Genomic DNA, 24,425 nt, shown 5'->3' with positions numbered 1-24,425 from the left:
GCCCACAAGCGCCGGGTGCTCGCGGTAACCGCCCTCGGCGGGCGGAGAGAGCGGAGCCCGCTCTGCGGGGCTTGTCCTCCTCCCACCACGACGTCCTCACGACCTTAACGACAACAGCATGGACAACGGCGCGACTCACAGCACAGCGACGCTCTTGTTCAGCTTCTTGCTTAGCTTTCTCGGCCTATCTTGCGCCTCCATCCTAGGCGGCCTGGTGTGGCAGAGGTTCTCTGCGCGGTGGCGGGGACACCCCAACGAACACCCAGACACGCTCAAAGGCTCTCCTGTACCCCCATCTCGTCCGAGGATGTGGGACGTTTGCATCCGCGACACCTTATCGGCGGCCAAGCTCTCGGACTGTGCATGGGAGCAGCTGCGGGCAAGTACCTTTTCCTCTTTGTGGTGCGCGGGGTGGCGGAATCACAGGAACGCCTTGCAGCCGCTCGCGCTCCATCTCACCTCCGCCGCCGATAGCAAGGGCGATGTTGCGGAGGAGTCCAGGCCTGCGAAGTGGAAGTTGAGGTAAGTTGTGCTCCACCTCACGGACGCTCTTCTTACAGGTCTGGCCCTATCCCCGCGGTAGCCCGTTCGGTAGGAATGAGCTCGAGTTCCAGACACATAGGAACATATCGGACGCCGCAGAGGAGGATATTTTTTTAGACGGCTGCCAGGCCTCTATCGCGGTCGTGATCGCATATCCGACTCGTCCAATCAAGGCGGAGGTGGACGAGTTCGCGCTGGGGACCGCACACACGCTATGTAGTGGACCCTGGGCTGGTCGAGATACCCCTTGGATTAGCCACACTTGAGCATCTCGGCCACAGTACCCGCGAGTTCATCTCTTCCTTGATCTTTGTTTGTACTATAACAGCGACCGAGGCCTTTCATTCCGCGTCTGCTGCTCCAATCTGCCCTTGGCGAGATACGTGCGGTTCAAGACGGTAAGGAGCCTACCGAAGATGTTGACCCTCCTGACCGCTCAGAACTCTGCGCCTTCCAGCCTCGAGCTGTTCTCGCTTTGTCTGATTCGTCGCCACACCTAGCTATTCTTACTACCTTTTCGCCAGATGTGTAGGTGCGTGTGTCAGCCTCTTCTGTTCTGCTCGCTACGCGAGCGCGGCTTACAGACTCAATGGCACTTCTCCCGCAGTTCTCCCACCATGTTAAGCCACAGCGAGTCTAGTGGGCCTCGTTTTTTCCCATTCTAGGTACTCGTCATGCTGCACATCTCCCATTGGACTGGAGGCTACTCGGGAAAGCGTAAGTCCCGGGCATCTGCAAAGCATCCGTGTCTTGGGGGGCCGCATGCCTGACGATCTCAGGATCGAGCAACCGCCCAAACCTTAGCCGGCCAAACCGTTCACATCGGCGCGCGACGAGCAGCCCGAGAAGGCAGGCTGCGCAACATGAGCCTGCCGTGACTGATGGAAGAGGAGGAGCGGAAGGCCTGCACGGGCTCCTTTGCCGTAATAATGCTCAGGAGACGCACTCTGCTTCTATCGCCTCGGTAACACCATGGAGGCACCGTGCGTCATAAGACCACCGCCCTCCCTGATCTGCGCCGTCCCTCTCTGCGTGTGCGATCTGCTGCACGATCGCGCAGTGCGTTATCTGCCATATATCTGTCCTGAGCGGCTTTTCTCCTGCACGGTGGTACCGAGTCTATAGGCTAGCACCTACTGCCACGATCGCCCTCGGGCATCGCGAACGAGAAGACGGCGTGCCGGTGGGTGTTCTCACACAGACTCGCTGCCGGGGAGCTCACATGTCCAAGCCTCCAGTGTGTAGGGTCGCAGCTGCAATGTGTCGAGCTGCAGGCAGTATAGCTTCCGCCCTTGCACATGCCAGTCCTTGCAGATGACCGCGTTAGGCTGGCAATCGCTCGACATACCGCGATACACCGGCGCACCAACTTGTTCCCAATCTTGGCTGGCTGCCCTCCTGCACTGTCGCCGACGTCCCCCCGATGGGAACGTGCACTCGCGCGTTCAACTGGCTTCCCCGTTTCCAGGTCGCATCCGATCGGAGAAAGAGTCCTTTGGACATCGGGCGAAACGCAAGGGACGAGCACGACCCCTCAAGGCCTCACCCATCGCGATGCCCGCGATCCCCACCAACTTGCAACGTTGTCCAACTCGTGTGCTGCCCTGCGGCACCGTGAGGCCCCTACTGGAGAATAAGCTCGCCCAAATACCACCTATGGGCAACGATGGACCTTGTGGCTAAAGGGACCACGCGAGCTCGAAGCCTGCCCATCCCGGGTAATGCGTTCTATGAGGTCAGCAACGCCCCACACTGAATGATGCACCGTCCCTCGCCCCCTCCTCTGGAACTTTCCTGCTTGCCTCGGGTCAAATTCGCTCACCGGGCGCACGTCCTGTATTCTATCGGGGTGCAGTTAATGACGCCACAGATGTTCTAGGTCCACGGCTCGCGCCAGCACAAGACGCGCTCTGCGCTTCTTTCGCCCCCACAGCCTACCGAAGCGCGCTTTCCCTGAAATTCTACCCTTGTCCGAAGCACAGCGCTGGCACGCCGACCCAATCACTGACTGGGCGTGTGTTTGTTACCGGTGAGCAGCGAGGCACATGACCCTCCGACGGGCGGGTCGGTGTGACCTGCCTGTTCGCGAAACTTTCATTTGGCGTTTTTCCGATGGCGCTGGCGCTGCAGCGCATCGTTCGAAGCTTTTGGTGTGGCCAGCGCGAGCCCCCGCTCTTCTTCTCTGATCCTGGCCCGCTCGGAGACTTGTCTAGGCCGCCGCCTGCCCTCGAAGCGAGGCCCGCCGCGTCCAGGCGTACGGTGTGGACTGTGCAGAACCGCGGTGTTCTCATCGGACGTTCGATGGCGAGCCTTTTTGCATGTGGGTCCGCTCCTTCTTGCTCTTCCTCTGCGTGAAGCCAGGAATACCGACGCCCTTGCCTCTGCCAGCGTGCCCAGGCCGCGACCGGGCATTCAATCGTATCTCTACCTCAGCGATGGCGCCGCTTGGAGCCTGAGTTGACAGCGGGCCCCGTCGACGATAAGGCTCAGACATAGCTATACGACGCTTCTCGCCATTCGCTGTCCATTTGCGTCTGCGTACACTCTGCCACACCGAAGCGCGATTACCACATCCCCAGCGTCCATGCGAAGCCCAGAACGCGAGCCCGCGCGGCCCGCGACATGCTCCGCTACACTTCCGCCGCCTTCTCGCAACATGCGCGGCGCCACGCTATGAACCATGTCGGCCAGCCGCAGATCAGACGCATCTGCGTGGATATCGCTACGCGTCCGCGGGCAGCCATGAGTACGTGCACGGCCGCCTCGCATCAGCCTCTAGCTCACACGTCTTGACACCGTGACAAGAGGGTGTCATACTTTCTCGCAGGACGCGCAGGTGACCGGAGGAGCAGTATCAGAGGCTCAGACTTTGAGGCACAGCACGCGGCGCGGCTCGTAGGTCCCTGTGTACCCCGCCTCGTGTCGGGATCTGCGGGCCTGGCGGGATAGCGACGGCCGCACCGCAGCGACTAGCGGCGTGGTGGCGCGCGAGAGCAGCTTACCCGCACCGGCGCGCGTGATGCGTGCTCCCCCGGGGATAAGTGCCAAGTCCCCGTAATGGGCCCCCTTCATTCTGAAGTTCATTGTTGTCCGGCACGCGCACCGCGGTGGTGGTGCCGGAAGCGGGCCTAGCGAGCGTAAGGTACGACGTCCTGCGCGAGTGCCCTGGACGTGGAGGGCTCAGGTAGTGTGTAATACAGTACATGAGATGCACACGCACGATTACGCGCTTCCCGCGCGCCCTTACGATCCGTTTACGCGTTCGACGGTGGCGCAAGACGTACACGACGCGTACGCGTACCGACGGCGTACGCGTCCCCTTAATCATCATCGCAGCATTCGCGCGTCGATGGGCCCACATGTACGAATGCAGCCCCCGGTCCGCACCTCCTCGCCAGAACCCCTCTCCCGCCCCGTCGCACCCACCGCGACGGCTCGCGGGCTCTCGAGCACGGTACGCGAGCGGGTAAAACGCCCCCAGCGTAATAATGACCGACGCGCGCGACGCGGGGAGTCTGATGCACGACCGCGCGCCCCGCCCCGCCCAGGCCCGCCGCCGCGTCGACCGTTTAGCACGCCCTTAGCGCGATTTAGCGCGACATCGACGGCGAGCGAGCAGGTCGATCGAATGCTGGCGCAGGCGAGCCGCGCACTTTCACGGGTAGGATCAGGATCTCGGAGCCCGGGCCCGCGTGCCGGGTGCCCCGCGCGCGCCGGCGGGCCGGAGACGGCCCGCGGCGAAAAATCCCATCATTCGCGATATGTTGCCGGGTGTGCGCTGGGGAGCCGGGGACCAGACGAATGGATGGACGTCGGAAACTGGTTGCGAGCTCGAGAGCGCGACTGCTAGGGTTATCGCGCGGCGGCCGAATGGACCTTGGGCGGCCGTAGATGGGGCAAGGGCATGTGTGCACCACGGGCATGCGACACCATTCAAGTGGTAATTGCGATACGGCGCATGGGGACAAGGGATACATTTGTTTGTTGGTACACGGCATGATGCTGCTGACGCTTTCCTTTACTTCCTCCGACGCTCGTTTTTTCCTCGGCAGTTCCAGCGCGAACTAAGCTCCGACGCGCTCTAACCATTCTCCGTAGCGCGGTGCGGGCCAGGGCTCACCGCCCCATCCATCCCTGTGTGCGGGGTCAGCACCGCTCGGACCGAAATGCGCAGAGAGAGAATGGAGGACAGGCCCGGGGCGGGGTGTAAAATGGAATGGGTATGGGTGGAATGGGTTGGCACGATAAAGTGGGGGCGATTGGAAGGGGCGATGAGGGGACGCGAAAAATTTGCAGCGTGATGAGAAGGGAGGGTGATGAGACGGATAGGAAGGCGAGTTCGTAGTGGGGGCGCGAAGACGCGAGAAGACACAGGAGCCCAGAGAAGCAGCACTCACTCCATCGACGACGACGAGCTCGCCGCACACGTACTGGCTCGCCGCGCTCGCGAGGAACACGACGGGCCCGGCAAAGTCCCGCGGCTGGCCCCACCGCCCCGCCGGGATGCGCTCCGAGATCTGGCGCAGGCGCACCGGGTCGGCCAGCAGCTTCTCGTTCCTGTACGTAGCAGCGGGCGCAAAAATCGTCAGCATGTGGCGGCGCCAGCGTTCTAGCGCAAGTCGGAGTTCAGCAGTCGCGCACATCACACGTGTAGCAGCGCGTCCCAGTTCGCGTCCGCGTCGGGCGGCGCCGACGCAGCAGCAGTGTCTAGTGTCAGCGCGGGGCGCACACGGTGGCACGGTGGAGCACAATCAAGCTCTCGTACGGAGCATACACGCATCTGACCACCAGCAGGCAGCCGTGCAGCGCGGGCGCCCCAGGGGACACGGAAACTTCCCATGGCCAGCAGCGGGAGCAGCAGCGCCAACGGGCCCTCACGTGCCCAACGACATCATGCCCGGGCCCCATCACGATGCACCTCTCGGGCCCGCACCCCCTCCTAACGTGGCGTGGCGTGGCGGGGGCACCGGAGCACGGCGCGCAGAAGCCGTGCGCGCAATTGAGCGAGTCAAAAGGCTACCGCTGCCCAGGAGACGTGCGCGGAAAGGCAAAATTGGACGCCCGCTCGCAACGAGCACAGTAGGAAGTGCAATGAGAGAGATAGAGGGAGAGGGGTGGGACGTACATGTCGGTGGCGATGTACCCGGGGCAGATCCCGTTGACCTGGACGTTGTGTGCGCTCCACTCGTTGCTGAGGGCCTTCGTGAGCTGCCCGAGTGCGCCCTTGGCAGCCGCATACGCAGGCACGGTGAAACCGCCCTAGAAGCGCACCCCATAGCGACAGAGAATGGAGGTGGCACAACGATGAGCACGGGGGACAAACGGTCAGCAGGCGATGCGGTGGGGAGGCGACAATCAGGACGTGCCTGGAAGGTGAGCAGCGAGCAGAAGTTGATGATCTTGCCGCGGCGGAGCGGCACCATGTGCTGCCCCGCGGCCTGCGAGAGGAGCCAGACGGACTTGAGGTTCACGTTCAGCACCTGCGCGTGTCAACGCATCGTGTCGTTGCGCAGCGAGAGAGTTCGGGGTGCAGCGGCGGTGCGGTGGCGTCCGTGTGGTGGTGTGGGGAGGCGTGGTCCGCGAGAGCGCGAAGACGAAGACGCGGGTGTGGGAGATGCGCGCAACACGGCAATAGTTCGGACGGGGCCACAGTGCGCGCCAGACAGTCAGTATGGCAACGTGTGCGCAGAAGAGAGTGTGTGCGACGCGTCGACGATCGGGCACGGCGTCCAATTCGGATGCGCAGGAGGCAGGAACGCAGAGCAGGTGACGTATCGATCGCACGGCGCGACGCAGGACGAGGCCGCACAGAATGCAGCGAGGGGCGCCGATCCGTGATCGTGATCAGCGAAGCACGGGCGCGCGCGCGCGGGGAAAGGAGGAAAAACGGGACGGCGTGCATGACGTGCGTGCAAAGAGGATGCACCCGTCCGGAAGCGGCGAGAGGAGCGTCGCGCAGCGCCAGGACGAAGCGGCGCGTTCGCGCGCGTCGGAGGGAGGCACGCCCGATGCGGCACATCGCGAGTGCGCGGGGGAGTGTGGCAGATGCGGTCGCGATAGGCAGGGACGAGCATGCGCGTAAAACGTCCGGGGATGTGCGACGAGCGGGCGCGCGCGGGGGGAGGAGAGGCACGGCGTGACCCACAGGGCGATGTCGAGAATCGCCCAGAGCACGCCATACGACCAGAAGGCACGATAAGACGAGCAGGAGAGTTTGCGAAAGCGGCGAGGGCGTGCACCGTAGATGCGGCCGGGAGAGTAAGAGGGTGTGCAGGTGACGTATCCGTAGACGGGCACATGAACGGCGTCATTCCCAGCGGGCAGCGAGCGCAAGCACGTGCGGGGAGAACATTACACGTCATGCCGGGGTTTGAGGTCGAGGAAAGCGGAAAATGCGGGACAGGGGGGAGGTATCGGATAAGCCGAAGGGCGCCATAGCGTTGGGTGCGTTGAGACGACGAGGGAGGATGTGCGGCGACGGAAATGGACACGGGAAGGAAGATCCGTGGAAAAAAGCGGGGAAGAGCGGCAGTTAGTAAGAAGCCGTGGACGCGTCAGGAGCGAGAGAGAGAAACAAGTCAAAACTGAAATGAAATGAAAGGCCAAACCCCGAAGGGAAAGACACCGAGAGGCACGGCACGCGCAGGCGAACTCTGCAGAATAGAATCGGGAAGGGGACACGCACATCATCCCAGTCGTTCTCGGGGAATTGCACGGCCGGGGATCTCCGCTGGATGCCCGCGCAGTTGACGAGGACATGGATCTCGCCGCCCATGGCGTCGAGCGCCTGCTGGAAGAGGCCCTTGACGGCGCCAAGATTTGCGAGGTCGCACTCGACAGTCTTTACGGTGCGGCCGAGGGCAGCAATAGCGGTGGTGGTGTCATCGTTGGTCTGCGCGACACCGGGGGCGGCGGGGCGCCTGACGAGACAGATGTTGGCACCTGCCTCTGCGAGGGCGATGGCACATGCAGCACCGATACCTGGGGCCGATAAGAAGGAAATTAATGGCCACAGCGCAGAGCATCAGCATCTGGGGTAGAGTTTGGGAACGAGCTCACGTACCGCGGGTAGCGCCTGTGATGAGCACGTTTTGGCCGGCAAGCGAGAAGAGGGCTAGCGCGGACACGGCTGGCGTCGGGTCCATGGCGGTTCCTGGTGACGTTGGGTGCGCTGGGGGCGAGTTTCCGAGTATTCCGACGGCTGCGGCGGAGTGCAGCCCATGGCATTCTGGCGGGGCAGCTTAAATGTTGGAGGAAAGGGAGAGGGAGTGTTCCGGATCGGGCAGGCGGGCAGGAAAGCGCATACCCCAGACCGGCTATTTCCCCGGATCGGAAGACCGGGACGGGGAGCCGGAGAAGGGAGCGCCGGATGGGTGGATTCGCCATTCCTGGGCGGTGTGTGGTGGGCGGGGAGTGGGGCGTGTGCGACTGAATGGGCCGGTGCAGATAAGCCCCTAGTTGCGAATACTGCAGCGGCAGAGTGCGTGCGCACGGGGCGTCGCGCAGAAAGGCGGGCACGCATCCAGCGCGAACCCGGCTCAGGGTCCTCGCGCTGATGTAAGCAGGGAGGCGATCACGCCGCGGGGGGTCGGACCGGGCGCTGCTCTCGTCCGCCACGGTGCACACTCGAACGCGCTCCTCACGAGACAGCCTCCCTCTGCGCCCTATAAATCCGCGACGCCGTCAGACTTCTTTCCGTAAGCCGCCCACCCTCCTCCACCTCCGCCCTCCGTTCCACATCCTCACCAACAATGTCTCCCGTTGCCCTTCCCACTCAGCACGCAGCCGTCCTCCATGGCGCAAAGGACCTCCACTTCGAGGAGCGCACCCTCTGGCCCCCACACCAGGGTCAAGCCCAGGTCGCCGTAATGTCCACTGGCCTTTGCGGAAGCGACTGTGAGTTTCTCGTCCCTATCCAACCGCTACTTCCGTAGTGACATCGCCCCCCTCTCCCTCCGCAGTGCACTACTACGCACACGGACGTAACGGAGACTTCGTCGTCCAGGCACCACTCGTCCTCGGCCACGAGGCCGCAGGCATTGTCACCGCCGTCGGCCCTGGTGTCAAGAACCTCGTCCCTGGCCAGCGTGTCGCGATCGAGGCCGGCATCATGTGCAACAACTGCTCGTATTGCGCAAAGGGCCGCTACAACCTCTGCAAGAACATGCGCTTCTGCTCCTCCGCAAAGACCTTCCCCCACGCAGACGGAACCCTCCAGGAGCGTATGAACCACCCCGCGCACGTCCTCCACCCGTGAGTATCTCGTACAATTCGTCCTCCATTTCATTCCTCCCGGGACCCCGGAAACTCCATCTCTACGCGGATGTTCGGGGTCCTACTTGTTCTTGGTCCGATATCGCCTGCATATCGAACTCTCGCTTACGACCTCGACGTCTTCTCAGATTACCCGACAACCTCTCCTTCGAGCAGGCTGCCCTCGCAGAGCCCCTCTCCGTGCTTATCCACGCCGCACGCCGCGCCGATTTCACGCCCTCATCACATCCCACCGTCCTCGTCTTCGGTGTCGGCGCGATCGGTCTGCTCGCCTGCGCCCTCGCCAAATCCTACGGCGCGTCGCGCGTCGTCGCTATCGACATCAACCAGACGCGCCTCGACTTCGCGCTCCAGAACGGCTTCGCCCAACAAGTCCACTGCCTGCCGATGGGCGAGCGCGCAAAGTCGACGGATGAGCAGCTCAGGCGTGCAAAGGAGAACATCTCCGCCGCGCTCGCCGAGTTCAACATGCCCGACGGCTTCGACCTCGTCTTCGAGTGCACCGGGGCCGAGCCGTGCATCCAAATGTCTATCCACGCTGCGATCACGGGCGGGAAGGTCATGCTCGTCGGTATGGGCTCGCGGAACGTCACGCTCCCGCTCTCCGCCGCGGCGACGCGCGAGGTCGACATCCACGGCTCGTTCCGCTACGCGCACACGTACCCGACCGCGCTCGCGCTGCTCGCCTCGGGGAAGCTGCCCAACATCGAGCGCATCATCACGCACCGCTTCGCGCTTGAGGATACCGCGCGCGCATTCGAGCTGCTTGCACGCGGACGCGACGACGAGGGCCGCATGGTCCTCAAGGTCATGGTCGGCGCGCAATGATCGTAGAGCGAGCGACACCTCCTATGCCTTCATAGACTGCAGCCCCATCTCCCTGCCCTCTCCGCGCTCCCCCATCTTCCCACTCCCTCGTGCTTTCCGCTGGATTCGGCCCCCAACGCTACCCCCACGACGAGAAGACGATGACGTTGCCCCCGCCGCGCGCGTGTATATTGCAGTGCACAGTGGGCCGGGGACGACGCGGCGCGTATTAGAAAAAGTACTTTCGCCAGCTCGCGCGCGGTGCGGCGCAACGTCATCCGCCCTTCTCTACCCCCATTCGCCTTGTCCCTCCGCCTTCGCTGCTCCCGCCTCGAGGATCCCGGTCCCGGTCTCGGTCTCGACCCCGCATGCCCCCTGTATTCTAGCTGGACCGCAACAGCGCCCCCCATACGTGTATCATTACCACCTAAGTTTCTACTCACCCGCATCCCCGGGCCTACGCCCGGGCTCTCCCTCCCGTGCGCCGCGTTGACGTCGACGCTTCCGGATCGCCTACGACCCACGACCGCTATGACCGCCCTTCTGCACATGCCTACTCGTCCTAGTCGTTGCTACCCGACCGCACTGTTGTTGTTCATTACAATCGTATCTATCCGTAGTACACCCCCCAATATACCAGCACTCGCTTGAGCAGCCCCGCAATTTTCTTCGAGTGCGCGCGTGAAACGGAACTTAAGCCCGTGATTATTGTGTCTTTACAGTTTCTAGAGCTGCTAGCGGCCTTCCACTCCCCTTCCATACTTCTGAAAGGACGCCAGGAGCAAATGTACCTCGCCTCGGGCGTTTCTGATACGTGCGGTACGTGGTGGTGGCTGATGATCGCACTAGCGCCGGTCGAGCTACGTCCGCGTCGACTTAAGGAACGGGGGTGCAATGTCGCGCACACAATCGCGAGTTCGCCGCTCGCGCCTCGCACAACAGAAATAAAGAAGGCTGCACAATGGTGTCCGGCCTCGGGCATCGGGGCTCGCGTGCGTCGCAGCACAATTTACTGATGCCTTGCGTCTGATGCGAACGTGGCGGCGCAAAGGCGTCCCACCCAGCGAGCAGTATTGGCCCGAGCGGCGCGCGTGGATCGCTGTGTACCTGCACGGGTCGTCGACATGTGAGTGCGAGCCCGGCAGGACTGTTTTTCCATCTGACGGTCGACACAGCTTGCAGCGGAGACTCGCACCGAGCGTCGGGTGTCGAGCACGCCGAGTCGGCTCCCCGTGTACAGTGTTATCATGTCGATGCTCTGCCCCGCACTACCCCGCGTCGCGCGTCCGGATGTCGGGATGTGCACACATGTGCAGTAAGACCAGCGTACGTGTTCGAGCTTCGAGATAGCGCTCAGCGCTCCTGCAGACGTCCTTCAAGCTCGAAATTGATGAAGTCCAGCGTCCCACGCCCCCCTCCGCCGCGGTGACGCACCTTCGAAACAGCGTCCGCGGTTTCTGTCTCCGAGTCCTTCATCTCCTGAGGCTCCATGACGTCCGACGCCTTCTCATAGCGTCTAGGCCCCGCCGACGTCGCGCCTCTCCAGAACGCCCGAGAGACAAGACGTGTGCGCGCGTCCAGGCCCGAGGCGCGCCTCGGCGGGCGACCCGGGCCCTCTCGCACGCCCGAGATAGAGATAGACAAAGAGACGCAGCGCGAGCGCGGGAGCCTCCTCCCTCCGCGGGCGACATCCGTCCCGCACCGCCGTAGGATGTGCACGTCCGCCCTGCGCGCAGCGTCTCCGCGTTCGCACGCCCGGGGGCGCGGACGGACACAGCCAGGGGCGCCGTCCCGGGCTTCCGGAGATACACCGCGCGGCGCGCGCCCGATGCGCGATGCGAGATCCCAGCGCGGCCGTTCAAGCTCAGGCTTCAGATCTGTGCACATATCATAGTCAGGGCCGGGTGCGCCTACGGGAGTGTTCCCTGGCTGTCGCGCGCGCCAGAGTGGCCCGCCGGGTGTGCGGACGGAAGACGTGCGGTGCGGATGCGGGCCCGCGTGGTGGGAGCGCTGCACAGGGTGTGTGCTTCCGAGTCCGAATCTTCGCGCGAGGCTTGGCGCTAGAGGATGTCGGACGTCGCATCCGTGGCGGAGTGACAAGTGTGCATATATGCATGTGGCGCCCATTTGCGCGACTCCTGAGCGGGGACTGTTGGATATGGTATGCGGCATATGGGGATGCAGGGACCTCGTACCGGTCTTGGAGCACCCCTTGGGGCGCGTAAGAGGGGGCGAGGGCGGACTCCAATGGTATAACGAAGTCCCGCTGTGGTACCACTGCGCGCGCGGTTGCAGCCGTTATCAAAAAATCCAAGGGCCAAGGCCCGCTACGCCCCGCCCGGGACGAGGTGCTCGGCAGCGCACGACGGTTTCGACATAGGCGGGGATCTGCATGTTGCGGCCCCGCCGGCCATCGTCATCTGGATGCTACATACCGCCCCGCAAGCCCGAAGTCCCTCCGCACAATATACAGCGGCGCGCTATGAGCGAGGGTCGGCAGCCGGTATATGCTGCCCGAGACTCGCGAGCCATGAAGTTGCGGAGGCCCAATTGCCCGATGCACATTTGTATTTTGCGTTCGGCGTATATCCCGCACTCCGGATCGCTCCTGCGACGTTCTCGCAGGGCGGCTTCAGCGTGAAGGGCTGCACCCACCGCTTCGACTCCACCGCTCGTGCGAGTGAGAACGGCGGCGAAGGCGGGCAAGCGCACGCACTTAATTCCTAAGCTGACCGTTCCTGCCGGACTTAGAACTTCGATCAGAGAGGGCGCACGCACGGCTGCACTCACCACGACAAATTATAGCGCGGGTACGGGCGTGCCTGCGAACGCACAGGCTGTCAGGCTGCTCCGGTCCGCAACGTCCTCCATGGACATACAGCGTGCACGCCAGCACCAACAACCCCGGCATCTTGACCGACGATGCGACCTACCCGAGAGCCCTGCGAAGCCCCCACTGACGCGGCTGCGAGAATGCAGAGATCGGCCGGCGCGCCATGCACGATAGGATCGAGCAACGCCAGTGCCCGATCCCGGCGCGGTTCGCCCTGCCTGGAGAGAGAAGTGCGGCCGTCCCGACGTGACGACAGGGGCTCGGGGTGCGCCTGGTATGGGAGCGTTCGTCCCACCCTGGCTCGCGCCGTGCGCCCCGCGCAGTCCGGCGTGCAGAACCTTACAATCATGGCAGCCCTGCCAACCAGGGTCGGCCGCGCAGGCCCACGTTCGTTCCCCTTATCGAATGCGTGGTCTCCACGAACACTTGCACGGCCGCTCGTACGGCAGCGCGTTATTCGACTTCTGCCATCGAGAGCCGATCTCAAGCGCAGTGCCGGCGCGCCATGGGGCGCGCCGCACTTGGCACGAGGGCGCATAGAGAGCCACGAGGCAGAGAAGAAGCAGAAGCCACCGTTGCGCCGTTCCCAGCCTGCAGTTGTCGGACATAGCGCGCCCGAGACGCAGCGAAGCCGCTCCGCGTGGGGCGCGAAGTACGTCAAGTAGGTCGGCGGAAGCGCGGTCGGCGGAACCATGAGGAGCGCAGCTCGTCGGAGGGGGTCGCGAGAATGGGCTCGCGCGCCGGCATCGGCTTGCGAGGCACAGCGCGGCCGAGCGGGCGTTCAGGCAGAGCGGCAAGGTGGTTCTGCGCGGACGCCTCGACGTCCGAAGATAGGGAGAAGCCAGAGATGAAGTTAAACAGGAGGCGTGCTCCTAACAGAGATACGCGCAGGACGGTAGTGGCCCTGCCAAAGTCGACGCAGGAGAACGGCCCAGCGGGCGCGCACCCCGACCTGCCGCCCAGCATGATTTGCCCGTGCCGCGCAATTTTGGCGGAACGAGGCCTGAGATGAGGAGGCTGGCGGGGGAAGATGTCGCCTATAGAGCGTAGGGGGGCTACCACGAGCGGCACGGGCGGTAGCAGCAAGCCACACGTCGGAGTCTGCGCTATTCAAAGTTCGCGCCTTCTCCTGCCTTTGACGTAACACCACTCTCCTGCCGAGCGGTAACTGCCCATAGAGAACACACGAGACCGGGGCTTCCTGTGCGGGTGAGTCACCAGACTGCGCACTCATTTGGGCAGCAACAGGGCGGCCTTGCTGAGGTCGGACCTTGGACAATGAGATCAGTGAAATGGCCGACGCGACCGGGCGTAACACCGCGGAGCGATGTAGGCGACGTACCACGGCGAAGAGTACCGTTTCGTCAGGTCGCTTCCACCAGTCTGGAAATGCCACAGTCAAGCATGTAGCGCGATACTTGTCGATGCGCGGAACCGGGCCGACATTTGGACAGGGGCCGTGCGAATGCCGTGTACATGGACAGAGTGCCGGGGTGTATACGCGGAACTGTTGCGGATGTCCCGGACGGCCTAAAGGAGGGGTCGGGCAGCATCCGGACGATTAGACTCGCACATGCACGCATGTACCGTACGACAGAACCGTACGTACCAACGAAGGGTTCATGAACACGAATGGTGACGTAAAGCACGTTGTACCACAATCACATTTCGGATCATCCGCATCCCCTTCATCTCGTGCAGGATTGCGTCGAGGGTACCGGTTTGGGGCGGTCTTGGACTGAGGCAGTAGTCATCGGTGTCTGCTTGACGTAGTCCGACAGCGCTTGGCAGGGTTCGCCGCAGTATGACGAGAGTTTGAGGGCCGTGGATCGTGAAGACATCCTGAAGCATAGAATCGGTCGGCACGTATGCGATGCGTCATGGGTCAGTAACGCTGGGAATTTGGGACGATGTGAATGGTTGCGCCAACCCCAGAAGGCAAGTTCGCTGAACGGCTTGCGAGCCCCGGAGAGCTACGAGCTCAAGAAGCACTGCATCCTTGATTCTTCAGCATCTGGCTGCTCACACGACTCGTCTGTAGCCAACGCCGTCAGAGATAGCACATGCGAGCTCCCCGAGAGACGTGATAGGAAACAGCCGGAAGCCTGCTGTCTATTGAGTGGGAGGAGCGCGGATGAGGAACGAGAACGAGTGTCGGAGTTGCAGCACCTTCCAGTGTGAGCCTGAGGGGGATCGGACCGGATCCGATGCGCGCGCGGCAATGTCGACGAGAAAGGGCCATAAAGCGATGCGGGGCGGAGGGCTCGGGTGGCCATCGATGGTGTTGGTTCAGACTCCGAGACCTGGTTGGTAGATGCCTCCGCGTTCGGAGGGACATCCAAGACCACACATCGCAGACGCCGTCGGTCTCGGGTGAAACCGCTTGGTGTTTCGAACGTGGCTGGCCTGCTGCGGTGGCGGAACAGCTTGTAAGTAGTACTAGAACCACCTCGACGGAGCTACGATTGAAAATTTTACGATCACCTGGCGGAGGATCCGTGAGGGCTGCCGATAACGCGAGATTCAAGATGTATTGCCGCTGAGCTTGGAGGGCGGTGGCTTTCCTGAAACCCTTCACAGAACCAACTTGGTCTCCATGCGCGACAAGTCCGAACATTTTCTCGGCATCCGGAGAAAGCTCACATCTTGTACCGGCAGCCGGATGGTACCACAAAATGGCTTAATCGAGAGAGGTTCATGATTCTTGGAGAGATTTGGTCTGGATAGGCAAGCTGCTGAGGACCTGATGCGGACAACACGGAATGTATGTCAGTAGAAACACAACGAAAAAGAAAATAAGAAGGATATTCCTACGCAAGGAAGCAGAGACGTATCTTCTGAGTAAGCGTCTGTAAACAGTAAGACCAGCAAAGTATACTTCGAAACATGGCCCTCCTTACGTTTATATGTAGCAACTCACTTCAATCAACACATCAACGTCGTGTTAGATAGCAGCACAATCTATGTCGACGCTCACGGTCCATTCAGTTCAACGAGCTGGAAAGACACATTACCTAGCGATTTTCGGCGTTATTGGGCGAGAATGTGTAGGCAACGCAAACCATCAGCCTTTACGGAAGCATTGAGGCCCTACAGCCTGGCGTGTAGAAGCCGATGAAGAGTGATCGTGTCTTGCAGCGCTGGGCAACGAGCTTGTAGAGCACGTCATAATTCTGCAGTGAACGAAAGAATGTATGTGGATATTCATTATGAACTGGTCAGAATGCATATGCTGCTGCAGGATGGCAAACATAAGTGAACGCTTACGAATTTAGCATATTCTTGACATTCTGCATGCTTTGTCATACCAAGTTTTTTTACAACAGATTGGTGTCTCTAGACCGCCTTGAAGCTTACTGAAACCCAAGCTGTTGTGTGGTTATATGCACGATGTAAACGGCACCGAGCGTTGCAGTGCGTGCAGCCGTGTAGCCTGGAGTCCGACACAAGCAGTTGCCAAAGCCATCTGAGTATATCTCCATGTCGGTCTATAGATGTTCAGGCTGTGAGATGGCAAGACAGGCTGGTCGGTGGACGAGAGAGATGGTCGTTGGTCAAAAGGTTGAATGAGTTGCGAGCCGCGACGGCCATCGCCACCGCTAGCACGTGGCACCGGGACTTTCCCGACGTGGTTTCTAGGCGCGCGCCCTCCGAGTCTCTCTGTCTCCCGCGCGCGACTCGTTGCTATCGTCACCCCCGTCTGTCTAGGGGAGACAAACTCGCTGCACAACCTCAGTCGCAGGCGGACAAACATCCCCAAAGACACTCCAGCCTACACTTTTGATGGTGTGATGCCACCTCGACGACCAGCGGATGGAAAGGGGTCAAATCAACGAATTTGCTCCCCGCCAAGCAGCATGACGAACACACATATTGTCTGATCATGACGCCTTGCGCAACTCGTCCCAGATATTGCTGTCCATTATCAAGCAGACGTCACGTTTCTGTGTCTCGTTGATCATCTAGCGCAGCTTCGAGGGCGTCCGTTATCAAGCAGCTGTCAAGTTCCTGGGTCTCATTGATAATCCAGCGCGACTTCACGCCAGTAGGGGCGTCCCGATGTCAACCTACTGACCTACCGGATGCCATGAAAGCCTCCTCGGGTTCCAAGCTGAGAGAGGGTTGGAACGCAATCGCCTCGCACGGGCCAGCCTGGGCAGCTTATATATAAGACTCGTCTAAAGCTAAACTCTAGCTCACTTAACCGACTTGACCATCTCAGGCATCAGGAGAAAGCATGGCAGCCACACGCGACGTCACCCACCTCACCGACATCAGCAAGGGCCTCGCGGAGGCGGACGGCTCGTTCAAGCGCAAAGCGTCGACCTTCCGCAGGTTCATCGAGAAGGGCGGCGAGTTCGAGCCTGAGAAAGGTACGCATTCCTGTGTCGCGATTTTTCTCAATGCGGGGTAACGTTGACATACCACGTTTGGTATAGGCCGGTACCATCTCTACGTCGCGTATTCCTGCCGTACGTCCCGGGCCTTCGCGAAGTTTGACCTGATCGCAGGATTAACAGAGTAACTTTGCGTTTGCGTTTTCTAGCGTGGGCGACGCGAACTCTGATCGTGCGGAAGATTAAGGGCCTCGAAGAGATCGTAGGTGCGTGCTTCGTCGGTTTGCACCTTCGCCATAGCGAGGTCGTGTTCGCGACTTCAAGATTTCGGAGCGCGGAGCGTTGGCCGCCACGGATCACTCGCAGAACATACGCTGATACACTTCCTTTACAGGGGTCACCATCGTGTCTCCGCTGTTCAGCGCGCATGGGTGGCCGTTCGGGGACGTCTCGCCCTTCCCTGGTGCCGAAGCCGACCCCTTCTACAACGCCCAGTACGTCAGGGATCTGTATCTCCGCGCGGACCCCAAATACGAGGGCCGGTATGTTGTTCATCTCTTTCCGTACTTTTGCATGTTTCTCACAAGTTGACACTAGCTTCACCGTCCCCGTGCTCTGGGATAAGAAGACGGAGACGGTGGTGAACAACGAGAGCTCGGAGATCATCCGCATCTTCAACACCGCCTTCAACGAGTTCCTGCCCGCAGACAAAGCTGCGATCCACCTCTACCCGGAGGCTCTCAAGAGTGAGATCGACGAGATTAACGAGTGGGTGTACGATACCGTGAACAGTAAGTGTTTGGGCCCATCTTCGTGCACGGGTGCTCATGAGAACTGCGATAGATGGTGTATACAAGGCCGGGTTTGCGACGACTCAGCAGGCGTACGAAGCGGCGGTCATCCCGCTCTTCGAGTCGCTCGACCGCCTCGAGAAGATTCTCACTGGCAAGGATTACCTGGTCGGAGATCAGCTTACCGAGGCAGACGTCCGGCTCTTCGTGACGATCGTGCGTATTGCAGCTATCGTCCCCCCTCTGTAATAGGCTGATGGCTGTATTTGCTTTCGCAGATACGCTTCGATCCGGCGTACGTCGGACACTTCAAGTGCAACCTTCGCACTATCCGCGACGGGTACCCTGCGATCCACCTGTGAGTACTATATTGGAACGTCACCTGCCGCCGTCCTAATCTGCGCGAATTTCAGATGGCTCCGCAAGCTGTACTGGAACAACTCGGCATTCTCGGAGACGTGCAAGTTTGACCATATCAAGGCGAGCTATTACGCGCAGAAGAATGTGAGGCGTCAGTTCATCGAAGCAGCTCGCGACGGCATGCTGACAATATTCCAGGTCAACCCTACCCTGGTTGTCCCTTTGGGTCCCATCCCGAACATCTTGCCTTTGTGAATGCTAGCGACTCTGCAAGTTTGGTTTCTAGAGAGAAAGAATGTCAGACGAAGGATTTCCGGTGAAGGGTTTTGTAGATAAGATAACCACGTGGGCGCTCTATTGACCGATTTCTCGGGACTTGTCTTCGCGTTCTCGTTCGCTCTTGACCTCGCATATCCCGATGTTCTCTCTCTTTGTGACCAAGCCCTCTCAAATTCGCCGCGACTATCGACCGCAAGACACGGACGACGATGAGCTCGGACTGGGAAGGAGATGAAGCGGCGATCGAGGGGCAGAGGCTTATGTCGGCCTATGACGTGCGCGTTCCCCCGCTGCCCTTATAAGGCCCGGCGCGTCCACGGTGCCCGACGCATGAATCAGCTCCTCCGTCCTGCTTTGCGCATACACTCAGCCCACCGCGTCAGGCAGCTCGCTACTGCTATAAAGCCGCGCTCCCTAGGTCTCAGACAACTTACTCAACCCCCGCATCGCATCATGAGCTCTACTACGCGCGACGTCTCGCACTTGTCCGACATCTCCAAGAGCATCTCTGAGCCAGACGGCTCGTTCAACCGCAAGCCCTCCGTGTTCAGGAACTTCGTGGAAAAGGGCGGCGCGTTCGCGCCCGAGAAGGGCCGGTACCACCTCTATGTGTCCTACGCATGCCGTACGTCTGTCAGAAATACATTCCTCCGAGGTTCGGATGCTGACTTGACGCGCCTCAGCCTGGGCGACGCGCACGCTCATCGTGCGCAAGATCAAGGGCCTCGAGGAGTTCATAGACGTTAGCGTCGTCTCGCCGCGCATGGGCGCGCACGGCTGGCCGTTTGCGAACGTCGACGCGTTCCCCGGCGCCGACGCGGACCCCCTCTTCGGCGCGGAGCACGTCAAAGATTTGTACATGCGCGTGAACCCCGACTACGAGGGCCGGTCAGTCTACACCACGCGTTTGCCATGCCCTTTTCATTGACCTTGTCTACAGCTTCACGGTTCCTATCCTCTGGGACAAGAAGACCTCGGCGATCGTGAACAACGAGAGCTCGGAGATCATCCGGATGTTCAACACCGCGTTCAATGACCAGCTCCCCTCGGACAAGGCCGCGATCGACCTCTACCCGGAGGCGCTCCGCGGGGAGATCGACGGGATTAACGAGTGGGTGTACGACACCGTCAACAGTACGTCTCAGCCCTTACGAAATGCAGCAGTTGTATACTCACCATGCGACAGACGGCGTGTACAAGTCCGGCTTCGCGACATCACAGAAGGCATACGAGGCCGCGGTCGTCCCCCTGTTCGAGTCGCTCGACCGGCTCGAGAAGATCCTCACTGGCAAGGACTACCTCGTCGGCGACCAGCTCACAGAGGCAGATATTCGCCTCTTTGTGACCATCGTGCGCTTCGACCCCGTCTACGTCGGCCACTTCAAGTGCAACATCCGCACCATCCGCGATGGCTACCCTGCGATTGACCTGTGAGTTCTTGGAGCCGGGGGGATGCGCCGGCGTTCCGCTGATTTACGCGCGCTAGGTGGATGCGGAAGCTGTACTGGAACAACTCCGCGTTCTCGTCGACGTGCAACTTTGAGCACATCAAGACGCATTACTACTGGTCGCATCCCCAGGTTCGTCCATCTGCTATATTCGGTGGTTCGCGTATGGTACGAATCACATCTGACAACTCTGCGGGACAGATTAACCCGCACCGCGTCGTGCCCGTGGGCCCGATCCCGAACATTCTTCCTCTGTAAAGGGCGTTCTCGCATGGAATATGGAGCGCGTTAAGCAAGCATTACAGAATCACCTTATCAGACTCAAGAGTGTACAATAGTCGCGCAGAAGGCTGACGCATAAAGCGATGTATCATACAACTTCCACATGGTTGAACATGGGGTTATCCGGATGCCAAATGACTGCGTATATGCTAACACGTTCCGGCTGAGGGTGGTTGGAACACTCGGGGGTCGACACGGACGTGGGAGCAGATGTCGCGTCCGGCTTCTAATGCGGGTAAGCAAGTCGCATGTTGGGTTCTTAGTAACGCAGACGATGCTTACTCCAGGCCATGACGCGTCCACCTACTTTCTGCAGTTCTATGCGTCCATGCGACCCGCTACATGAACCAGCTCGTCCGCCTTGTGCAACGTTTCCGGCTGAGCCTCGCCATCCGATGCTATAAAACCTTCCGTCAATGTCTGTTTGCCCTGTTCAATCTCCTCTTCTGGATCGCGCACCATGAGTTCTACTCGCGACGTCTCGCACTTGACCGACATCACCAAGCGCCCTCTGGAGCCGGATGGCACGTTCAAGCGGCGCCCTACGTCGTTCAGGGACTTCATCCAGAAGGGCGGCAAGTTCGAGCCCGAGAAAGGTGGGCACTTGCTGCATAGATCATCGTCAAGCGGAACTGAAGCTGACAACCGCATGAGCAAGGCCGTTACCACCTCTACGTTTCCTACGCGTGTCGTATGTATCCTTTAGCCTCATCGTGATGATTCACTACTGTAACCTTCACATCGCAGCCTGGGCTACTCGCGCGCTCATCGTCCGCAAACTGAAGGGTCTCGAAGACTTCATCGGTAAGTCACGAGCCTGGGCAGCAGGCTCTGCAACACCAATGCTCACGACATCCGTCCTTCCGGCAGGCGTCAGCGTCGTGTCCCCGCAGATGGGCGCGAAGGGCTGGCCGTTCGCGAGCGCGGATGCATACCCCGGGGCCGACCTGGACCCGCTGTACGATGTCAAGCACGTCAGCGATCTCTACCTGCGCGCGAAGCCGGATTATGACGGCCGGTACGCCTTCTCGACCCCGCCCCTGCATTTCTAGTCCCTGACACGAGAGCCAACTGGGTCGTTTCAGCGTGCCACTTCTTTGGGATAAGAAGACTGCGACAATTATGAACAACGAGAGTTCGGAGATTATCCGGATGTTCAACAGCGCGTTCGACGACCAGCTTCCCGCCGACAAGGCAGCGGTCGACTTGTATCCGGAGGCGCTCCGCAAGGAGATTGACGAGATCAACGAGTGGGTCTACGACACCGTCAACAGTATGTTACCAGTACTTCTTGGAGAGCGACGCGCGAGAGTTCATCCCCGGGCTTGCAGACGGCGTGTACAAGTCTGGGTTCGCGACATCGCAGACGGCGTACGAGGCCGCGGTGGTGCCGCTCTTCGAATCGCTCGACAGACTCGAGAAGATCCTTACCGAGAAGGATTACCTGGTGGGCGATCGCTTGACGGAGGCGGATATTCGTCTCTTCGTGACCATTGTGCGCTTTGACCCCGTATATGTCGGGCACTTCAAAGGCAACATCCGAACCATCCGGGACGGGTACCCCGCCATTCACTTGTAAGCATTGCCCGACGTTGGGTCGTGGGACATCCCGCTCAGCATTGATCGTCGTGAAGGTGGCTCCGCAAGCTGTACTGGAATAACTCCGCATTCTCGTCGACGTGCGACTTCGACCATATCAAGACGCATTACTATTGGTCGCATCCTAGCGTATGTCCCTTCCTACGTCGTTGCTCCAGTTTGCTGTGGGAGGTGGCAAGTTCTGTAGCCGCTCTCTGTGCTGACGCGATCCCCGGGTTTTGGCAGATCAACCCCCACCGTATCATCCCTGTCGGGCCTATCCCGAACATCCTTCCGCTATAAAGGCGTATAAGTCCATAGCGAGGTCCTCGAGTTGACTCAGAGCCAAGGTTTGTTTAGTAGTCTCGCTGGAGTCAAGCGATCCTTGCTATCACAAGTTCGAGTTCGACACGCATGAGCCTGGGTATGAGTAACCCACCGTACAGAGCGCGGTACATCCAACGATATAGGTACGCGGTGAATGCAGAGGTCTTCCCAGTAATTCGCTTCAACTGATCCCGAAGAACGCAGCGTGTCGCCACAGAATGCGGTAGTTCTCCTGCCGCAATGAGGGTTCGGATACACGTTCGGCACCTACTGCAGGCATGATGCGTTGGCAGTCCACTCGGAGCTTTGGTTGGTGTGATCGCTTCCGAGTCTTACACTCATCTCCGTCTGCCCAAGGAAGATCCCGGACGACAAGGAGCTTTCAGCTCACACTCCCAGTTGCACCACCCATCGACGGTTGCGATATGTGTCTATCGAAGAGCAAACTCACTGTCTTGGAATTACCTCAGGATATCCTCTTACACATATGTCGACTTCTGGCTGCAAACGATCGGGGGTTATACGACGGGCTGATGACTCCCCGCGGGCTGGTCTCTTTGGCATCCTCCTGTCGCTACCTCAGCCAAATTGCTCTCGATGTGCTCTGGCATACATTGGGATCTCCTTGGCCACTACTTTGCACGCTTCCTGCAGATCTGTTTGCCTTCGTACCAGTGGAGACCGTGGCAGACGGGGAACGCAACTATGGGGTCCATAGAGCGGTGCGTAGGAGCCGCCTCAGGCTGTTGTGAAGCTGTTGTGTTCGAACTCACCTCCGTGATACGAAGGTCATCATGCGAGAACCAATTTCGCGGGACTTCGTGCGCCTCTCTGCGTATGCCGCACGAGTCATGGATATTGGCTACTTTCTCGGCTATTATCCTATCTTCTGGGATACCCGGCGCGAGGTGCCCACTGAGGTCTGGAATATCCTTTTCCGCCACGCACCTAGGCCACTACTTCCAAATTTGGGGCTTCTGTCTTACGAGGAGAGTCCGACTCCCTACGCAAACGAAGAGCTCGTGCCCGGGGTAGACCCTTTCCATCCTGCAGAGCTTCTCTTTGGGCCAAACCTCCAAAAGGTTGAGTTCACCGGTTTGTGGATACACCCTCATCGCCCCACGGAGGTCATCAAGAAGTTGTGTAGCGCGACTCCAAACTTGAAGTCGCTCCTCCTTGGAGCGGCAAAAGGATACCCGTCGGAGTTCACGTCGCTATCCTGTCCCGAGCTTTCTGCATTCATCCATTTGGTCGAATTCGACGGGTCAAATATCAAGGTCGGGCCTGACACCCTCGCTGCCATAGGCTCTTTGCCAAACCTCCAGGAGGTATACCTGCACATCGATTCCGCGGATTACACCTGGGACGTCATGCCGCATGGGAGGCGCGCCGCCTTCTTCCCTGCGCTCACGAAGCTCTGCCTCACCGGTACCGCCTTCGAGTGGTGCGCTGCGTTCCTGCACGCCGTGGCAGCCGTCTCTCTCAAGGAACTCTACATCGGAGTGAGCGACCCTCGACACATCGCGCCTGATGGCATCCTCTTCGAGGCTCTCTGCACCGCGATTGGAAGCCTTCCCTGCGGCGAGTCGCTGCATTGCATCGAAATCGACACCCCTTGCACCGCTGGCGCCCCTGTCCCCGCGTTCCGACCGCGACATATTGTGCCCTTGACCGCTCTAAAAGGTGGGCTCCGCCGCCTCCGCCTGAAGGGCGCGTGCCAAATTACCGTCGACGATCCCACCCTGGAGTCTATGGCGCGAGCATGGCCTGACATCTACGAAATCACGATACCGTGGCTGGAGCACCCTGCACATATCGCCGATGACCACGTCCCCAGAGCTACGCTCGCTGGTCTGGCCTCCCTCCTACAACACTGTCCCCAACTCATAACCCTCACCCTCGCTTTCGATATGCGGTCAATTCCAGAGCTCGACGTACTGCGGCCCTACCCCGTTGTCCGGCGAGGCTCCGCGCTGAAACGACTTTCCGCGGAGGGCTCCATCCTTTGCGACGACCTTGGCCTTTCTGCGTTCCTAGTTGTGGTGTGTCCGCGGCTCCAAAAGATCGCCCCGGACCATTCAAGTTGGCGAGACGTGAAGTGGTGCTTTTCGTTATTCTTGCAGATCCGTGAGCAAGAGAGGAAGTGGGCTCTGGAGCGCCGGGGAAGTCTACAATCGGAGGTCGCGTCTGAGTAAGGTTCGGGGACACAGTCAGTCAAACTGTACGAAGATAACTATACATCACCATGTTCTGTTGATCTTTGTACGGCACCCGCCGCTGTGCGTGGCAACTTGAAGTCTGTAGCGTCTCCTTGTTCCTCTGCTAACACTTCCGAATCTGAATGGCGAAGGCGAACCGTTGCGATGGGTGAAAGTGTCCATCGTGACTTGGTCATCTCCGTATCATTTTGATGTGAACTTACTTTGTGTCAGGCAGTTCGATGCAAGCTGATCATTACTAATACTACATCGATTGCTGCCAGAATATCAACCAGATAATATTTATATATGAGAACGTGCAAGCAGAGTCCATACACGCTATGTATACAGCTAGAATGTCCTCGAAT

At 60.1% G+C, this 24,425-nt stretch overlaps 9 protein-coding genes across 9 annotated transcripts; 6 read left to right on the top strand and 3 right to left on the bottom strand.

The window, feature by feature from the left end:
- Nucleotides 1-84: 84 nt before the first annotated feature.
- On the top strand, nucleotides 85-885 carry TRAVEDRAFT_60277 (uncharacterized protein). Its single transcript, XM_008044036.1, has 3 exons — nucleotides 85-379; nucleotides 440-522; nucleotides 584-885. Exons 1-3 carry the CDS (start codon nucleotides 119-121, stop codon nucleotides 807-809), a joined length of 570 nt encoding a protein of 189 aa, XP_008042227.1. The 5' UTR covers nucleotides 85-118; the 3' UTR covers nucleotides 810-885.
- Nucleotides 886-4,438: 3,553 nt separating this feature from the next.
- TRAVEDRAFT_30865 (NAD-P-binding protein) lies at nucleotides 4,439-7,746 on the bottom strand. Its single transcript, XM_008043600.1, has 6 exons — nucleotides 7,607-7,746; nucleotides 7,229-7,524; nucleotides 5,910-6,023; nucleotides 5,669-5,802; nucleotides 4,941-5,100; nucleotides 4,439-4,677 (listed from the first exon to the last, which is right to left on the bottom strand). The coding sequence occupies exons 1-6, from the start codon at nucleotides 7,686-7,688 to the stop codon at nucleotides 4,660-4,662; spliced, it is 804 nt and encodes a 267-aa protein (XP_008041791.1). The 5' UTR covers nucleotides 7,689-7,746; the 3' UTR covers nucleotides 4,439-4,659.
- A 522-nt stretch (nucleotides 7,747-8,268) lies between these two features.
- Nucleotides 8,269-10,269, top strand: TRAVEDRAFT_153168 (GroES-like protein). The gene is made up of 3 exons (XM_008044035.1): nucleotides 8,269-8,439; nucleotides 8,505-8,796; nucleotides 8,946-10,269. Exons 1-3 carry the CDS (start codon nucleotides 8,295-8,297, stop codon nucleotides 9,643-9,645), a joined length of 1,137 nt encoding a protein of 378 aa, XP_008042226.1. The 5' UTR covers nucleotides 8,269-8,294; the 3' UTR covers nucleotides 9,646-10,269.
- A 722-nt stretch (nucleotides 10,270-10,991) lies between these two features.
- Nucleotides 10,992-11,740, bottom strand: TRAVEDRAFT_30863 (uncharacterized protein). The gene is made up of 3 exons (XM_008043599.1): nucleotides 11,248-11,740; nucleotides 11,034-11,164; nucleotides 10,992-11,004 (listed from the first exon to the last, which is right to left on the bottom strand). Exons 1-3 carry the CDS (start codon nucleotides 11,313-11,315, stop codon nucleotides 11,000-11,002), a joined length of 204 nt encoding a protein of 67 aa, XP_008041790.1. The 5' UTR covers nucleotides 11,316-11,740; the 3' UTR covers nucleotides 10,992-10,999.
- A 1,374-nt stretch (nucleotides 11,741-13,114) lies between these two features.
- On the bottom strand, nucleotides 13,115-14,134 carry TRAVEDRAFT_73943 (uncharacterized protein). The gene is made up of 3 exons (XM_008044034.1): nucleotides 14,067-14,134; nucleotides 13,800-13,987; nucleotides 13,115-13,727 (listed from the first exon to the last, which is right to left on the bottom strand). The coding sequence occupies exon 3, from the start codon at nucleotides 13,689-13,691 to the stop codon at nucleotides 13,311-13,313; it is 381 nt and encodes a 126-aa protein (XP_008042225.1). The 5' UTR covers nucleotides 13,692-13,727; nucleotides 13,800-13,987; nucleotides 14,067-14,134; the 3' UTR covers nucleotides 13,115-13,310.
- Nucleotides 14,135-16,694: 2,560 nt separating this feature from the next.
- TRAVEDRAFT_73942 (glutathione S-transferase) lies at nucleotides 16,695-18,295 on the top strand (the record flags this gene model as incomplete). The annotated part of the gene is made up of 9 exons (XM_008044033.1): nucleotides 16,695-16,830; nucleotides 16,897-16,929; nucleotides 17,004-17,060; nucleotides 17,189-17,336; nucleotides 17,392-17,585; nucleotides 17,638-17,801; nucleotides 17,864-17,943; nucleotides 17,999-18,089; nucleotides 18,144-18,295. 9 exons carry the CDS (start codon nucleotides 16,695-16,697, stop codon nucleotides 18,198-18,200), a joined length of 960 nt encoding a protein of 319 aa, XP_008042224.1. The 3' UTR covers nucleotides 18,201-18,295.
- Nucleotides 18,296-18,594: 299 nt separating this feature from the next.
- TRAVEDRAFT_66368 (glutathione S-transferase) lies at nucleotides 18,595-20,093 on the top strand. Its single transcript, XM_008044032.1, has 6 exons — nucleotides 18,595-18,849; nucleotides 18,908-19,112; nucleotides 19,165-19,358; nucleotides 19,411-19,654; nucleotides 19,711-19,804; nucleotides 19,874-20,093. The coding sequence occupies exons 1-6, from the start codon at nucleotides 18,678-18,680 to the stop codon at nucleotides 19,928-19,930; spliced, it is 966 nt and encodes a 321-aa protein (XP_008042223.1). The 5' UTR covers nucleotides 18,595-18,677; the 3' UTR covers nucleotides 19,931-20,093.
- A 321-nt stretch (nucleotides 20,094-20,414) lies between these two features.
- On the top strand, nucleotides 20,415-21,835 carry TRAVEDRAFT_50990 (glutathione S-transferase; the record flags this gene model as incomplete). The annotated part of the gene is made up of 8 exons (XM_008043761.1): nucleotides 20,415-20,550; nucleotides 20,613-20,645; nucleotides 20,702-20,758; nucleotides 20,825-20,972; nucleotides 21,040-21,227; nucleotides 21,286-21,529; nucleotides 21,589-21,682; nucleotides 21,779-21,835. 8 exons carry the CDS (start codon nucleotides 20,415-20,417, stop codon nucleotides 21,833-21,835), a joined length of 957 nt encoding a protein of 318 aa, XP_008041952.1.
- Nucleotides 21,836-22,653: 818 nt separating this feature from the next.
- TRAVEDRAFT_50989 (uncharacterized protein) lies at nucleotides 22,654-24,054 on the top strand (the record flags this gene model as incomplete). The annotated part of the gene is made up of 1 exon (XM_008043760.1): nucleotides 22,654-24,054. The coding sequence occupies one exon, from the start codon at nucleotides 22,654-22,656 to the stop codon at nucleotides 24,052-24,054; it is 1,401 nt and encodes a 466-aa protein (XP_008041951.1).
- Nucleotides 24,055-24,425: the final 371 nt, after the last annotated feature.

Source organism: Trametes versicolor (assembly GCF_000271585.1).
Source record: "Trametes versicolor FP-101664 SS1 unplaced genomic scaffold TRAVEscaffold_10, whole genome shotgun sequence".
Lineage (NCBI taxonomy): Eukaryota > Fungi > Basidiomycota > Agaricomycetes > Polyporales > Polyporaceae > Trametes > Trametes versicolor.
Note: the sequence above shows the minus strand (reverse complement) of the source record. Positions and strands in the feature narration are given on the sequence as shown.